This window comes from Hordeum vulgare, chromosome 5H (assembly GCF_904849725.1).
Source record: "Hordeum vulgare subsp. vulgare chromosome 5H, MorexV3_pseudomolecules_assembly, whole genome shotgun sequence".
In the NCBI taxonomy this organism is placed as follows: domain Eukaryota; kingdom Viridiplantae; phylum Streptophyta; class Magnoliopsida; order Poales; family Poaceae; genus Hordeum; species Hordeum vulgare.
This window is the reverse complement of record NC_058522.1, coordinates 277,448,675-277,466,011: the sequence shown is the minus strand read 5'-3', so window position 1 is coordinate 277,466,011 and position 17,337 is coordinate 277,448,675. Positions and strand designations below refer to the sequence as shown.

Below are 17,337 nucleotides of genomic sequence, written 5' to 3'. Positions count from 1 at the left end.
ATGACCACAAATGTCATCACCTATGTTTATGTAATGCTCCGGACTCATCCGGCGGTCGTTACTCCTGGCAGGATCTAGACTGACCCCACATATCAATACTAGTATTTTCTGCGCACTTTGTCCTCGATCATGCGCACGTGGGATCAACTTACCGATTGGTCACCCATCCTGGAGTTCTGTTCGAATGGGTTTCCGAAAAAGAAGGAATTCCTTATTGATATGAGTAGTCTATCATCCCTAATAAGCGAGACTATCACAATTTATCTCTAGTACAATATACTTTTGCACGAAAAAATATGACCACGTTTGTCAAATATAGGACCGATATTTATCATGACAAGTAGAGGTTGCTAAAGTTCATTGTGCAAAATTGTTTTAACCATGATACTTTTGTAATAGAACAATTCAAAAATGGTAAAATACGAAGTTCATCTAGATGCCAAGGACATGTGAGCGATCACCATCTTTTGTGTGCGTAAGTCTATTTAAAACAACATCAAGAATGCATTCCGGTTGGTAAAGAATACGCCTCGATTCAACTCAAGTCCATATGCAACCGATTGTACTTTCGTTTGTCACATGATTTATCCATTTTGCATTTCGGTTCGAAACGGGTGACGAAAAAACAAGCATCGGCTTTTCAGGCCCCAGGGGTGGGGGTGGGGGTGGGGGATTAGAAGCCACAATTATGCGACTTAACTTCTCCTTTCACACACATTCACAAAGAAAGTGTGATCACTTGGCTTGGACGCATGGGATGTGGTACCACTCATCAGTGTAGTCATGACTAGGAACTTGTTTAACGAGCATGGCTCTTGCTTGGTCCTTGTTAGCACTCCATGGGAAGCTTAAAGTGCTGGTGGAAAAACAATGTGTGGTCGATGATGTCAAACATGCGCGCATGCACCATGTTAACGATGACTAAGTCGTAATTACTCCGAGACACGGACCTTAGGGACTGCATGTCGAGTATGCGATCTTTTCTTGCAAAGAGTTAATAGGTCAAACTAAGACATTAACATCCCCTCAACATGTTAACCAAATGACTTTAGTTGGTAAATATGATATCAGTTAGTACATTAACATGTGAGATGTTGACTACATACCCATGAAAAACAACATGATCCTTAGCAAGGAGGTGGAGAATACATAATAATATGGTGAAACATTTATACAAAATACCTATCCCAAACACACGAGGTAATCTTAGACAAGCAAGCAAAATCCAACCACGAAATAATTTGATCCATGGAAAGCACCGTTGTGCTAAGATCATACATATAAAATGTGGAAACGTTAAGGATAACCATTAGATGTTATGTTTAGTGCAAAGCCGTTTTTTCCTCCTTGGATATTATGATTTCTACCAAACGCTTTGTTTGTTCAACCCGAGATGGTGGTGAGGGTTGGGGTTAGGCTTCACATTTTTTTCACTTTGCGTCTTTAGGATTGTAATGTGAATACTGTAAAGAAGGATGTGAAGACGATAGTCTAAAGTTAGTAAGTATCGGTGGCAGTGACGTGTCATTACAACCATCGCTTTGTTGGTATGATGGTGTGGGCTAGTCGCCACACATATTTGCAAGTTAATGATTGTGTGAGTGGTTTGCTGGCGAAAAGCTAACCACGAGAGCGTAACAAGGGCTCAAGCGAGCTCGAACAAAGCTGATGTAGAGCTGCGGAAGTGAAAATATGTGGAAGGAAACACAACTATGTTTGAGAAAACCCGACAAAATGAAAGAATATGATGATCAACGAGGTATGCGGTGTAGGTGGGAAAGTAGTGTTGGTTGCAATTGGCTTGACGACAATTTGGTGCTCACCTGCACATGTTGTGAAATGGATGAGCACTATAGACAATATATGTTATAACAGATGTATGCTATATTGTTCTAAGTAGGAAGTACATCAACAACACTTAGGAATGATCACTATTGAACAATGACGTCTTTAACTAAAATTGTCGGTTGCGCTAGAAACTAGGGATAATTCTTTAGATATTTGTCCTACATAGATCACATGTGTAAATTTTTGTACACACATTACACACTCACTCGCCGCTTTTACTTATAACGACTATGCATGGAATAAGCTATAATGAAAAATCTAGTGTGTGGTTTTACTCATGTTGTCCTCCCTTGGTAGCTATACATTATAGCCGTATAAGAATATGGTATATCACCTTTTGGTTGGCGGGATAAATCAAGACCTAACGGTATGCATCCGTAGTGTTAAGGCATGCTCCTACAACTCTCTAGCCTAGCGCTATGCACGTGAAGCATTAAATCAGACATGTGGTACGCTTTGCATAGAATTCTAACATATAACGTTAAACCGAGCTAAAAATGAACTATCTCATCTCTTTCGTTGCGTGTATATTGAAAGTTTTGACTGTGTCTTTTATTTGAAAAGAAGACATCAATCCAACCTAACATAATGCATGAAATATGTTTCAACCTGATAAATATGATCGAACTATCTTCTGGTTGGTCGACTGTTTCATAGCTTGCATGAATTTGTTCAAAAGAGTCTCATTGCGCTTTGCATAAACCAGTCGACTTAACACATTCAACTAAATAATCATCAAACATCTATATGAAACATGTTTGCATCCTGACAATCACTACGTAATGAGCAGTGACGTCTTTCACTAAATTTGTTGGTTGACATATCAAATAAGGATGATTCCGTGGAGATTTGTCGGATGTGCGGTAGAGTACACCCATCCAACTTTTCGTACGAACGCAACTCAATCACTCTTTACATTTGTCAATAAATATGCGAGAAGTAAACTATAACGGAAAATCTAGTGACTCTGGTTGTACTCATGCTATCGTCATACGGTATCTACATGTTAAAAACTGATCAGAATGAGCTAACTCATGTTTTGATTGGCGGGAAACATTCAAAACCTAACGGTATGCATGGAGAGCATTAGGGTGTGCTCTTGTAACTTGAGAACCTAACAATATGCGCGTACAACAATACAAATCGGACTCAGGATATTAAGCCAAGCTAAAAAATAAACTAACTCATGTTTTGATTGTGCTTATGTATCCTAACGTAGGGTTTTGACGTAATGTTTTTTCTTGGCAAAGGAGGTATCACCCCAGCCTCTTGACTCAACGTATGGAAAGCATTGCTTGTGAATAAGAATGAGCAAGCTCGTCTTCTCACACCGAGGATCCTAACATTCTGGTTGGCCAAACGTTACATAGACTTGCATGAATTTTGCTCTACCCAATCTTAAAACACTTTGCTTAACCAGGCCGTCATAATGCACTCAATTAAACAATTATTCCCTTCGTAAAGTAATATAAAAGTGTTTAGATCACCTTTCTTAGTTATCTAATTTTTTTTATATTAGTTTACAGGGGAATACCAAACATCCGTATGAAACTTGTTTGCATATGTAGTCGAGGTTCAAATCCACTTTCTCATCCCACATTGGCGTTCCTAGACCAAGCAGTGAAATACAAGCGGCACATAAACTTAAGAGAAAATATTCCTCTGATGAGCAGTTATGTGCACGTCCCAAGAGAAATAGTAGGATCTGCAGTCTAACTGAAGTCACAGAGAGGGAGTGATAGTAGTATGAAATTGGCAGTTGAACAATGTACAAGACTTGCATGTACGCTTTTGCAAGAAAGAAAAGAAAAAGGGAAAAGAAAACGGGGGGGGGGGGGGGGGGGACATCGGTAAGCGCAGTAGCACTAGTAGTATAACATCCGGGTACCCTCACATGTTGAACATCTCCCTGTACTTACTGACAAGTGACAAAGGGTATTTAATTGCGTAGGAGTAGGATTTTCTTTGACACACAATCGGCGGAGGGCGAGGGCAGGGCAAAGGGAAAGGCTTCCGCTCCAGTGCCAAAGGCCAAAGTCGAAATAAAAGGGTAAGCAGATGAAGGATGGTGCCCGTGCTCATTAGCTAGCGAGAGAGTCCTCCTCTCCTCTCGCCTTCTCCAACCCTTCTTCCATCTCTGGACCACACAGGCTTAATAGACCAAGCCAACACCCAAACTCTAATAAGCCCTGTTCCTTTTCTCTCTCCCTCCGTCGCACTTCTTCTTTCTTTTGTGTGTGTGAGTGTGAGTGTGTGTGTGTGAGGAGATATTATATTGCAGGACACCAAGTTATCTCCAGCGACAAGGCATTTTTTTCTTCTCTCTCTCCCTTCTGATCATACCATACCTTGTCACTCCCTCCCTCCCCTTGTAGAGAGCAATGTTTTCCTGGTTGTTGTTTGTAATTGTTCCTGCCCTGATTTGAGGCCTCCGTGTGACAGATCTGGTTGCTGGGGGTGCGACGTCGTCAGAGATGAGTAAGGAGGAAGTGCTCAAGATACAGGTGCGTTCTTGCTTCGTCCCGACTCAAGACATTCCGTGTCCCTTCTTGTTTTTGCTGCCATTCTTGATTGATTAGGCACGCACGCAGCTTTACTTTGCTTTTCTTTTCACCTGTGTTTCCTCCCGTGTCCCCTGCTATCTTGTTTTCCAAACCTCCTTGTTTTGCTATTTTGGTGACCCTGTGTTCTCTGTTCCTCCGGAATTCCCAGACTTGCGTGCTCAAAGTGAACATCCACTGTGATGGCTGCCAGAAGAAGGTCAAGAAGATCCTGCACAAGATTGAAGGTGACAACATAAGTTTTTTTTTTATGTTATGTTAATCTAATTGCTTCCGTTGCGCTCTTGCGTATTCTCTCTGCATTTTTTCTAGTAGTTAATTTCATTCATCTAACGGAGATGTGGTGAATTCTTCGTCAGGGGTCTACCAATCCAGCATAGACCCGGAGCAGGGGAAGGTGACGGTGTCTGGCATGGTGGATCCGGACACCATCATCAAGAAGCTGACCAAGGCTGGCAAGCCAGCCCAACTCTGGGGGTCAAAGGCTGGCATGGCTAACCAGTTTCAGAAGCTCCACCTTGATGGTGGTGGCAAGGGCCAGGCCAAGGACGCCGGTGGCAAGGGCCAGCCCAAGGACGCCGGCGGTGCCAAGGGCCAGAAGGGCGGAGGCGGCGGCGGCGGCGCCGGAGGTGGTGGCAAGGACGCAAAGATGATGATGCCGCAGCCGACGGCGCAGCAGCTTCAGCAGCTGCAACAGCAGATGCAGATGAAGGGACTGAAGCTGCCGCAGTTCATGGACGGGAAGATGCCGTTCGCGGCGGCCGCGCCCGTCAAGGACCCCAAGTCCGTCAAGTTCAACCTCCCCCCAGAGGATGAGTTTGGGGACGACGGCAGCGAGTTCGACGACGACTTCGACGACTTCGACGACGAGGATGATTTTGACGATGACGGCCTCGACGACGATTACTTGGACGACCCCAAGATGATGATGAAGCCGATGGCTATGCCACCGAACGCCGGTGGGGGAGACAAGAAGGGCGGCAACAATGGTGCCAAGAAGGGTGGCAACGAGATCCCCGTGCAGATCAAGGGGAACCCCAACAACGGCGGTGGCGGTGGCGGTGGCGGTGGCAAGAAAGACGCAGGTGGCAAGCAGAACCAAGGTGGCGGGGGCGGCAACGGCAACGGCGGTGGCAAAAATGGAGGTGGTGGCCAGCCGAACAACGGCAAAGGAGGAGGAGGCGGAGGCGGAGGAGGAGCCCCCGGCCAACCTGGGAAGAAGGGCGGCGGCGGTGGCCCCGGCCTCGGTGTCGGTGGACCGATGGGCATGCCGCCGCAGCAGCAGGCCATGATGAGGCCTAACATGATGGGCGCTGCCGGCTTTCCTGGTATGGGCCCGATGGGAGGGCCCATGGGCCACCACCCCCACATGGGAGGCGCGCAGGGCGGTGGCGGAGCCGCTCATGGCATGCCGGCCGGTGGCATGCCTCCACCTGGGTTCTACCAGGGAGCCGCGGGCGGCGGCGGCGGCATGCCGTCCGGTCCCGCCGAGATGCTGCAGGCCGCTGGGGCGGGCGGGAACCCCATGGCGCAGCAGCAGTACATGGCCATGATGATGATGCAGCAGCAGCAGCAGCAGGCGATGATGAACGGGCACGGCCACGGCCACGGTGGTGGCGCTCCGGCGGGGTACCCGGCGATGCCGATGGGGTACGGGTACGGGCGGCCGCCTATGCCGTACCCAATGGCGTACCCGATGCCGATGCCGATGCAGCCGCACCCACACGCGGACCCTTACAACTACTTCAGCGACGAGAACCCCAACAGCTGCTCGGTGATGTGAGAGGAGATGGATGGTGGCTGCCGCCGCTGTCCCAGTGCAGTGGCCGGTGGTTGCTTTCCTTTCTCTTCTCTCCTCGCTGCCGCCGCTCTGTTCAAAGCCAGCCAACCAACCAACCTACCGGTACCGGAAGGAACTCTCTCAGTCAGGTGCTCGATCGTCGTCGTCGTCGTCCATCATGATCATGGTCATGGTGCGAAAGACCCTGCCTGCCTGGATCGATCAGTCAGTCAGTATACATGGGAAACGAGTCCCATCTCATCTAGCTCGCTCCTTTATTTTCTCTTTCTCTCTTATTATTACTTAGCTTATTTTCACCCTTTCTTCTTCTTAAAAAAAAAAACTGAACTTCCTTGAAGGCGAAGGTAGGTATAGTAATCTATAGTTGTCATAAGAGATGATGGTGCTTTTTTTATAATTCGGGACAAGAAGGTGGTGGTTTCCTTCTTGCATGCATGCCATATCGCCAATGTGTTTGCTTTGCTTTGCTTTCTTTGCGTGTTCCGTGCTGTGGATGCATGACTAGCAGTGCAGCTTATCCTTCCCCATTCCCGTTCCCATTCCACACACATATACATATACTAGTAGCACTGGAGAAGTAGAGCAGTAGTAGTAGTGGAATGTTGTCAACTCAACTCACTAGTAGGAGTAGTGCCTTTAGCTTTGTGCCTTGCTTCGTCGGTCGGTGTGGTGTGAGGGAAGAAAAATATACTAGTCTACTCCTCCCGTCCCGGCCATGGTGACAGACAGAGGTGAATGGAGAAGGTGATGATGATGGTTGCGGGGTGGGTGGTCCAGGTGTGAGCAAGGAAGGAGATGAGAGGAGAGGAGCTGCTATGCTATGCTATGCTAGCTGCAGTTTTTGGCTATGCTTTCTTTTTCCTGCGCCCTGCACTCACATTATCATTATTGATGATGGGGTAAGATTGGGCTGTCCCCTAGCTAGCTGCATTCAGGTTGGCTTACACCAGAATTGCACACTCCCATCATCCTATGACCACAGTAATAAACGCCACCACTGCCGCCTGCCTGCCCCTGCCTCCGCCTCTGCATGCCATTTCTCCCTCACTGCCTGGTCCCTCACATCAATCAATTGATTCCTCTCCCTCCAACTACTCCTACTGCTACTACCACGGTAAAAAACGAACAACATTTGGACGACGAGTCAGTCCCAAAACTTTGTCATCGATCGATCCACTGCAACCCTCCAAAGTCTCGAGCCATCACCCATCGCCTCCTCCCTTTCTCTTTCTTCCCGACGACTCCCAGTCTCTCTACGTATCAGTACGTGCTTGTTCAGAGTTGAGTTCGGGTTTATTAGTTGTACGCGCGCTACTGTTGATATGTATTCGATTGTTTTGAGAGGCCCGGTGTTGCTTTGTCGCGGATGGCGGATCCATTCCCGCCGGGCGCCGCGCCGGAGAGCCAGCCAGCCCCACGCGCCGTGTCAGGGGCGCCCCTAATGGTGTTGGGACCGGCCGGGCCGGGCGCGCGGCCAGCGGCAATGGTCGCTGTTGATCCTCTCCTCTCCATCGGACGTGCCATGCCGTGGATCGCCATCATTAGTCATCATGCTTCGATATTGAGCTTTTAAACCACGGCTCGACCGCCATCATTGACCTCCAAATGGGCAGCTGCTATGCTATGCCTCAGTTTTATTATTTATCTTATGGTACTACAGTAGGATACTGATGCATTCCGTCGTTCCCCAACGACTTTCTCCGAGGAGGTTGTGTAGGATCTACTAGTAAATTCTAATTCTCAAGTGGGGCAGCAGGTGATGGACGGAACGGAATGGAATGGAATGAAATGGGGATGCAACAATTATGCTGCTACCACCATGCAGGCAGGCAGGGCGCTCCTATAGTCCTACTCCTACACTAGTCCCCTAGTCCCATGTCACGGCTCTGGGAGAAAAGTTAAGCGCACCTAGGTCAAAGGAAAAAGAAAAGAGGGGGAAATTATAAACAGTCCTACTACTACCAGCTAGGCTGCGAGTTCCGGGCCATGTTTTCGGGGATGCATCGCGGCACTGAATCATTGCAGAAGGGTAGTCCATGTCCATGTCGTCGTCGTCGTCGTCGTTTCGTTTGCTTCAAAGTGATCTAAATCTATCATCTATCGATAGTCTACTGTCCTACTAGCGCTAGTGTGTTAGGATAGCTGTCTCTATACAGGCCGGGTGCCTTTATGGCGGCAGGAGGAGGAGATGCATGATGGTGTGATGGTGTGCCGCAATTATGGCGTTTCAAGGGTAGGGCCCTAGTCGCACCTCCACGCGCCCTGCAATAATCCTGACCAGCCTTAGAGCATCTTCAATACCTGCTCGGAGCACTAAAACGAGAAAACTCCACATTTCAACTCTAAACCCATCACCCGGTTTAAAATTCAACCATCAACTTTCTTTTTTTTGCGAGGTAAAATTCAACCATCAACTAGAGAACCCTTAACTTGCCACTCGGTTCACGACCAAACCTTCATCCGATTATGCCTAGTTTTGACTATTTTTTTTGAGCAATTCAAACTTTATTTCTCAAATAATAGCCATATCGTTTACGACATGAGGGAGAATGAAATCAGGAGATATCCTTCCCAAAACTATGAAGAACGAGTACTAAAGCAGTACTTAGCTAGGCTATCTCCAACTAGATTTGCCTCTATTAGAGTGTACGAAGTAAATCTCTGAAAACTTCAAAGTTAAAATAGTGGCCTCAGTGATAGTAGTAACATCAGGGGTCCATATACAGCTCCGGGTTTGCCATTGTCACCAGAGCATTCATACTATCACTCTCGAGGAAACTTGAGTGCAGCCAATATTAGATGCTAGTAATATCCCGCGATGGATAGCGCTGATCTCGGCCGAGTCACTCGAGGACACATGCGGTAACACCCAGGTTGACGCTGCGATGAAGTTACCCACATGATCCCTGGCTACCGCCCCACAAGCGCCTGAACGTGCTTCTGCATAGAATGAAGCGTCAACGTTGATCATGATTGTTCCCGGGTCCTATTTCTTCCAAGTATGATCCTTCTTCCTCGTAGGATGGTTTGGCAAACAGCTACGGAGAAATTTAGTAGTCAACATACGAATGGCATCGATGTTCGATGGAGTGTTTGTACCACTTCTCCTTTAACTCCCTGTCTTTTTTGCCACCAAATATACCACATCCCTACCGGTATTAGCTCAACCGTTGCTATTTCATGTACCACTGATTTGTTCTGTAGTAGGATCTCCAAGGTGATCGAGCCCAATCGGTCTTGTGCCACAACTTCTTTGATTATATTAGACAACTTCAATTCAGACCAAACCTCAGATGCTGTGGGGACCCGGACTTACGAGTCGAGATCGCTGATCCCAGAGATCAATGATCATCGAACACACAGATACTGAATACTAAGAGTCTCACATCCTTACGTACCGTTTGATACAACAAATGACCGTCATGGTCGAGTCTTACATAGGTAGGGCCTATAAGGCCAATCACACTAATACATGTACTAGCGGAAAACTTGGCAATAAACGGGAACCCATGCCATCAACCTTCACCAACATGCATTCTGACTGGAAAGCATCCTATTTTGTGTGTCCGTCTCCGATGACGAATTCTTCTTCGAAATCCAGTTCCTCCATGTCTGGTCAATAACATAACCAGTGGCAAGACAATGAGTACTTTGAATGTACTCGCAAACAACCCATGATGTGGATAATGCAGTTGGTACGATAATAAGTAATATGCAGACTTTGCGGAAAGCAAGTGTTTTACTTAAGAGTATGCATGATCATTTACTTGCATGGATATGCAACCTAAGCTAGATGGTAATCATAAGAACAGGTTACAGATATCAAGGTATCTGCTGAGGGTTGAACACTTCGGGTTCACCCGATATGCCAAGTCACAGAACTTGACCATATCAACTCTTTCATGTAACACTATGAACACACACACACACACACACACACACACACACTTGGTTATGCAGAAATGACTAGACGTAGTTTAAGCAGGATTTCCCAACTGTCCTTGACCGTGGACACGGTTATTCAAATAGTTTTACACTCTACAGAGGTTGTACGCTGTACCCATGAGATCCGGGAAACTTCTGTGTCATCCACGACTCGCGGTATATAACATACTCGAGGTAAGTACCCGATCATTGCCTTTCCCCTAACGACACTAGACAAAGAGTCCACTCGATTGGTACCCAACCGACATGATGTATGTTTTACGAGAACCGACTCTAAACCATATCATCCATGCGGAGACCAACGGTGTGCCCGGAACGCATAAAAACGACATAGTCGACCTACCTGGTACGACCCCATCACGAGAGTGACCACATATCACTCCCGCCACTAGTAATGTGGCTCTTTGCTAGCATCGACCAAAGTAATCAAACAAGCCCCAGTCCCACAAGGGGGTATCACGGCCGTACATGTAAGGTTGGGACGGTCGACACATCATAAATCTAATCCCGTTTCCGAAATCACTCACACAAAATATATTCCCGGTGCACCACTTCTTTCTCAAGTGGTCATCGAACTAAACACCATCACCCTCAAGCATTAGTGGCACCCGATGGGGTTTTCGTAAAACCTTCGATATCAACTTGTGTTACCATCATCATGCACATGCTCCTTCTATGCGTAGCACTACCGTCTACTTGTCAACATCTTATTAGCATGACCCTCATAGATGATAGGGTCGTGCTTAATGCGAGTGCTCTAGAGGAGCTATCGGAAACACCATGAGGGGGGTGCGCCGATCATCCTTAACTATATGCATTGGAGTAGAGTAATCAAGGTGTCATGCATAGAAGAATTTTCTTAGACATGGTCAAAGGGCTGCTTGACTTGATCAGCTAGGTATCCGGGGTCTTCGAGGTCTTCGGGCCCAGGTCCTTCGTCGAATGTGGAATCTATCATTGTAATAATAGTAATAATAATAAGAAACACATTCAAAAACAAAGCACAAACTCACTTTAAAAATGTTAACCTATTTTGATAAATCTTAACTACAGTTTAAAAAAATGTTTGTCTCTCATTTTGATGCAAAAAGGTATTTTTAAAAGCTAATTAACATGAGCTAAAATAGTTAAACTAGGCATTTTAATCAAAGCCATGTATAGAAGTTTCTACAAAAATTAGTGTAGCAGCACTAATAAATTCTACACTTTTTTGGAAGAATTGTGGTGGAACAATATTTAAATTTGATTAATATTTAATCTTAAAAAAATCATTTAGAATCATATTTAAAAGGAAAAAGAAAAAGTGCTCAACCCTAGCCTCGCTCGGCGAGTGGCTGGGCCAGCCCAACTGGCCAACTGGCCAGTTAGCGAGCGAGCAACCTAGGTGCGCGTGCATCATCAGATTTAAACGTGATGCGCGGGCCCGTGCGGTCAGCGGCAGATATAAGAGAGAGGGGGGGGGGAGACTGGCCACCGATATGTGGGACATGCCTGTCGGGGTCGTCTTCCTCCTCTATACAAAGGGGAGGGGAGGCACGCCGGCGGCGATTCCGACGCCCTCATGACCAGGAGATGGCAGAAATGGAATCGGGGCATCATCGCCTACCTGTTGGTGGTCGAATGAATGACGGGGAGGTCCTGGGTCACCGACGACAACGTGGCCGCGGCAGAGCTAAATCGGGTTGTGGCGGAGATGGGTGCTACGGGCAAGGAAATACTCGGGGAAGAGGTGGAGAGCCTTGCTGAGCTCACTACGGTCATGGGGGAGGTGAGAGGAGCGTGAGAGCTGGCCTGTAGCCCGAGATCGACGGAGCTCTGAAGCGGCGGGGCCTCGGTCGATCTTGAGCACCGGAGCTCTCCTTGCTCGAATGGAGTGGTTAGGGGGCTCGATTGAGGGTCTGGAGGAGTGGGGTGAGGTGCTGGAGTGAAGGGGGGAGGGCCTATTTATAGACGAGCAATAGTGCACCAAGCGGGGTAGCGCCGATGGTTTCACCACGGCTGCAGGAGGGGAAGAGAGAACTCGGGGTCGATACCACCGTCTTACGGACGTGGTTTGAGACCCCAGAGACTCAACGAGAGAGAGAGAGAGAGAGGGGGCTCACTATGCGCGTGCTGCGGGGCCGCGCATGACTAGTCGAATTGGGCGCACGCGGGCACGTGTCACGTGAGTCAGTAGAGAGGGGGAGAAGGGGCCCTGGGGCTGCCCCGAGTCAGGATATTTGTTGGAGACGCGGAGAGACACCGAGGGGCGGTGAGAACTGGTCGGGGCTGGCCTCCTTTGCCTCGGGTGCGCCTTGTAGCGCGCTGAGAGCGCAGATTTGGCATGCCACGGCATGCTGGCGCGCTCTGGGGTGCGTTGGCCCTGTCTGGAATGTCCGCGGGCTGGCTTAGATGTCCCTCAGCTGTTAGGGGCCGAGAGACTCACTGCTGGTCAAAAGGAAATGCTTTGGGAGAAGCTGCCAGCCTTGAATCAGAGGTTAAATTGGGGATTTTGGCTTACGTGCTTGGAACCACAGAGGGGCACTCGTCTGCAGTTGAGGAGTGGTACTGAGAGCATGTGTTAAGAGTTTAATGGGAAGGGAGTGGGTGTAGAGGGTGTTTAGTGTTGTTTGGCCATTCTGGATGAAGGTGTTTGATATGGTTTTGGGGTAGCTAACCTCCACCAATGATGTTGAAAGTTGACAGGATTGGCAAGTAGGATGCTCTACCAAATTTGAGCTTCATTGGACAAGTTTGACAGTGTAAACTTGAGAACACCCCAAAATGGGCAGTTCTACCTTGCTAAAGGATAATGTGGGTAAATTAATCCCCACAAATCTAATTCTTGGCAGGGTTCCCTCATTTGGGGTATTGAGCACTCGTGCAAAGTTTCAGGTCATTTGAACAAACCTTGCTATGCAGAGTTGCTACAACTTGCTTTTGGACAGGAAAGGTTTTAGGAATATTTGGTGAACCAAACCACCTTGGAATGAGGTGAAACTTGGCAGGATCACCAAATATAGCTTGGGAAGCATGTTAGAATTTTCTGAGAATTTATTGAGAATATTTCCTTTGGAAATATTTCAAAAGGTCAAAATAGACAGAATAGGTTTTCAAGGATTAGCTCAGATATTTTGAACATAAATAGTGGTTTAAAATATTATGTATGGAAAATATATGTCCTCTAAGTATCTCCAAATTTTCTGAGATTTTTCTAAGGCAGAAAAATAATTTTCCATTGAGAAATATCATTTCTGGCCTCAGAAAAGGACATGCAAATAAAATAGAAAAATAATTTATAAAATAAATATTTTTTGATTTTGGAGAGTTATAATAGTGCTAAAATCATAATACAATCGTTGGGTGAAGGCATCCCCTTGGAATCAGGGACTTGTAGTGCAAACCCCAAAGCAAGGTTATGAATTAATCAAAATGAGAAAATGATCTTTTTGGAAATAACATGTTATAGAAATATTGTTTTTAGACCCACTCATCCAAGCATACGCACAAACAATGGCAATCATGGCACTCGTAGAACTTGCTTAAAAAGTTCTAATAAACTCAAATTTTAAAAAGACTACAGTTGAAATAAAGTGAAAACAGGGTGTGACAGACCTATCCCCCTTACAAGAATCTCGTCCCCGAGATTCCTAAGCTAGGTGCTAAAAAGGTATGGAAATTCGGATCGGAGATAGTCTTCACGCTCCCATGTTGCTTCTGCTTCGATGTGGTTGCTCCATTGAACCTTGAAGTACTTGATGGTGCGGCTTCTAGTACAACACTCTGCTTCGTCCAGGATGCGGATTGGTCTCTCACGATAAGTGAGGTCAGGTTGAAGGTCAATGGCTTGATGGTCGATGTCCTTATAAAGATACGGACGGTTTGGCGCTTGAAGGCACTTCCGAAGGTTTGACACGTGGAAGACATTGTGCACACCCGAAAGTTCCGGAGGTAGCTCCAACTAGTAAGCAACTTCTCCACGCCTTGCCATTATCTTAAAAGGTCCAATGAATATTGGAGCAAGTTTACCCTTGACATGGAAACGCTTAGTTCCCTTGAGAGGTGTGACGCGGAGGTACACCTGGTCTCCGGGGTTAAACTCCACTTCTCTGCGGTGAGAATCCGCATAGCTCTTCTGCCGTGACTTGGCAGCTTTTAGGTGTTCCCTGAGAAGTTGCACTTTGTCTTCAGCTTCACGAAGAACGTCTCGGCCGAAAATCAACCCTTCACCAGTTTCGTACCAGTTGAGCGGGGTGTGGCACTTTCGCCCGTATAGCACTTCGAATGGGGCCATCTGGAGACTGGACTGATAGCTGTTGTTGTAGGAGAACTCAGCGAATGGCAAACAGTCCTCCCATTTGGTCCCATGTGCTAAGACACAAGCACGGAGCATATCTTCAAGTATCTGATTCACTCGCTCCGTCTATGCGCTCGTCTGCGGGTGGAAGGTGGTGCTGAAAAAGAGCTTGGTTCCTAGAGCTTCTTGGAACTTCTTCCAGAATCTTGAGGTGAACTGCGTGCTTCGGTCGGACACAATTTCCATGGGAACCCCATGGAGGCTCACAATACGCTCAATATAGAGACTAGCCAGCTTGTCACCACCATAAGTGGTGCTGATAGGAATGAAGTGCGAGACCTTGGTCAGGTGATCGATAATGACCCATATGGAGTCATGGCCTCTGCTGGACCTAGGTAGACCGGTGACAAAGTCCATGCCGACTCTGTCCCACTTCCATTCGGGCCCTTGGAGTGGTTGCAACAGCCGAGCAGGTCGCTAGTGCTCAGCCTTGACCCGTTGGCACACGTCGCATTTGGCGATATAGGGAGCTATTTCCTTCTTCATGCCATGCCACCAGAATCTTTCCTTGAGGTCTTGATATATCTTGGTCCCATCGGGGTGAATTGAGTAGGGTGTGTCGTGGGCTTGTTGCAAGATTAAATTCTTGAATTCAGCCTTGTTGGATACGCATAAACGCTTCCCAAACCACACAACTCATTGTTCATCCACTGAGAATTCTGGGTCCTTGCCTTCCTTGATCTTCTTCTTGATGCCCTCAATGCTCTCGTGTCCCTTCTGGGCCTCTTTGATGTCGTGTGCGAGAGTGGGTTTGATTTCAAGGTTAGCTAGGAATCCTGGTTCAACCAGCTCTAACCCGAAGCTCTCGAGCTCGTCATATAGGGCGGGTAGCCTTTCCTTGATCATAACATTGAAGGTGCAGGCCTTCCGGCTCAAGGCATCGGCCACCACGTTGGCCTTACTTGGGTGGTATTGAATGCTGAGGTCGCAGTCTTTGATTAGTTCCAACCATCTCCGCTGCCTCATATTCAACTCCCTTTGAGTAAAAATATACTTCTGACTCTTGTGATCGGTGTATATTTCACATCACTTCCCCAGAAGGTAATGTCGCCACGTCTTCAGGGCATGCACTATGGCTGCCAACTCAAGGTTATGAGTGGCGTAGTTTCCTCATGCGGGCGCAGTTTCCATGACAGATAAGCCATGACCCTGCCATCTTGCATTTGGACGCCACCGAGCCCGATTCTTGAGCCATCACAGTATATCACAAACTCCTTGTTGATATCTGGAGTAACCAGTACCGGGGCGGTGGTCAATATCTTCTCCAGTTCCTGGAAGCTTTCTTCGCACTCCGACGTCCATTCAATTTTTTTGCCCTTCTTCAAAAGTTGAGTCATCGGTTGGGCGATGCGGGAGAACCCTTCCACAAACTTGCGATGGTATCCCGTGAGTCTGAGGAAGCTTCTGACTTCTTTCACATTGATTGGCGACTCCCAGTTGGTCATCGTGGTAATCTTGGAAGGATCGACTGCCAATCCATCTGCCGTCATGGTATGACCCAAGAATCCAACTTCGTGCAACCATAATTCACATTTGCTAAACTTGGCATAAAGTTGGTGCTCTCGAAGCTTCTCCAACACTAGCCTCAAGTGTTTCTCATGTTCCTCTTCGGACTTGTAGAAGATTAGTATGTGATCGATAAAGACGACAACAAAATTATCCAGGTATTCCATGAAGACTTCGTTCATGAGGTACATGAAATATGCTGGGGCATTGGTAAACCCAAATGACATGATTGTGCACTCGTACAGACCGTACCGGGTCACGAATGCTGTCTTAGGTATGTCCTCCAGCCGAATATTTAGTTGGTAGTACCCAGATGTGAGGTCGATCTTGGAAAATACCTTGGCGCCATTTAAATGGTCAAATAGGTCTTCAATCTTGGGGAGTGGGTACTTGTTCTTTATCGTGACTTCATTGAGGGAACGGTAATCGACACACAGCCTGGTAGTCCCATCCTTCTTGGACACAAATAGAATAGGTGATCCCCAAGGTGACGCACTCGGACGGATGAATCCCTTCCTGAGTTGCTCATCTAACTGCTTCTTCAACTCTGCCAGCTCTTCGGATCCCATCCTATAGGGCTTCTTATAGATAGGCTTTGATCCGAGCATGAGCTCAATGATGAACTCGATTTATCGGTGATGAGGCATCCCAGACAGCTCATCAGGAAAGACGTCCGAGTATTCATAGACTACTGGTACTTGGTCCAACTCTTTTTCCGAAAGGCAATTAATGTGAGGGACTTGAGTGGAGGTAGGTGCAAGGACATACTTGACTTTGACCCCTTGGTCACTTGTCATGGTAATAGCCCTCTTAACGCAGTCCAGTATGCTTTGGTGCCTGGCCAACCAATCCATACCAAGGATCACGTCCAAGCCGTGTGACTTAAGGACGATGAGATCTGCTATGAAGCTTATCCCATTGATGTTGATCCCAACTCCTCTACATCCTAGGTTGGTCCTTAGCATTGCTCCCGGGGTATATACTGTCATTTTCCCATGAAGGAGGGTAGGCTTCAAACCACACTTTGCAGCAAACTTTTCGGTGACAAAAGAATGTGAGGCACCACTATCAAACAATATTGTTGCTCGGGTGGAGTTGACGAAGAACGTACCCAGAATGCAGTCTGGGTCCTCCTGGGCTTCTTTTGCGGAGATGTGATTCACGCGTCCCTTGCTGTGGTACTGCTGGTTGCGGGGAGCCTGGTTCTAGTTTGGTGCTCCATGACCTTGTCCTTGATTATGCGCATTGGGGCGCAGTACATCGGGCTTCTTGTTGGGGCATTGCCTGGAGTAGTGCCCAGTCTGGCCACATCCAAAGCAGGTAACCTTCCCTCGAATGTT

At 47.3% G+C, this 17,337-nt stretch overlaps 1 protein-coding gene across 2 annotated transcripts; it reads left to right on the top strand.

Moving 5' to 3' along the window:
- The first annotated feature begins 3,804 nt into the window (after window positions 1-3,804).
- Window positions 3,805-6,650, top strand: LOC123395458 (heavy metal-associated isoprenylated plant protein 32-like). 2 transcript variants are annotated; one of them, XM_045090462.1, is made up of 4 exons: window positions 3,805-3,898; window positions 4,291-4,352; window positions 4,561-4,636; window positions 4,769-6,650. In XM_045090462.1, exons 2-4 carry the CDS (start codon window positions 4,323-4,325, stop codon window positions 6,190-6,192), a joined length of 1,530 nt encoding a protein of 509 aa, XP_044946397.1. In that variant the 5' UTR covers window positions 3,805-3,898; window positions 4,291-4,322; the 3' UTR covers window positions 6,193-6,650. The 2 variants fall into 2 exon arrangements, with proteins under 2 accessions (XP_044946397.1, XP_044946396.1); XM_045090461.1 differs by lacking the exon at window positions 3,805-3,898 and adding an exon at window positions 3,911-4,155.
- Window positions 6,651-17,337: the final 10,687 nt, after the last annotated feature.

What these genes read in the sequence shown, in the direction of transcription:
- LOC123395458 (XM_045090462.1), top strand. Translation starts at nt 4,323, where the DNA reads ATGAGTAAGGAGGAAGTGCTCAAGATACAG. An exon ending in AGGAAGTGCTCAAGATACAG is followed by an intron (nt 4,353 to 4,560) that starts GTGCGTTCTTGC and finishes CGGAATTCCCAG; the next exon opens with ACTTGCGTGCTCAAAGTGAA. An exon ending in GATCCTGCACAAGATTGAAG is followed by an intron (nt 4,637 to 4,768) that starts GTGACAACATAA and finishes ATTCTTCGTCAG; the next exon opens with GGGTCTACCAATCCAGCATA.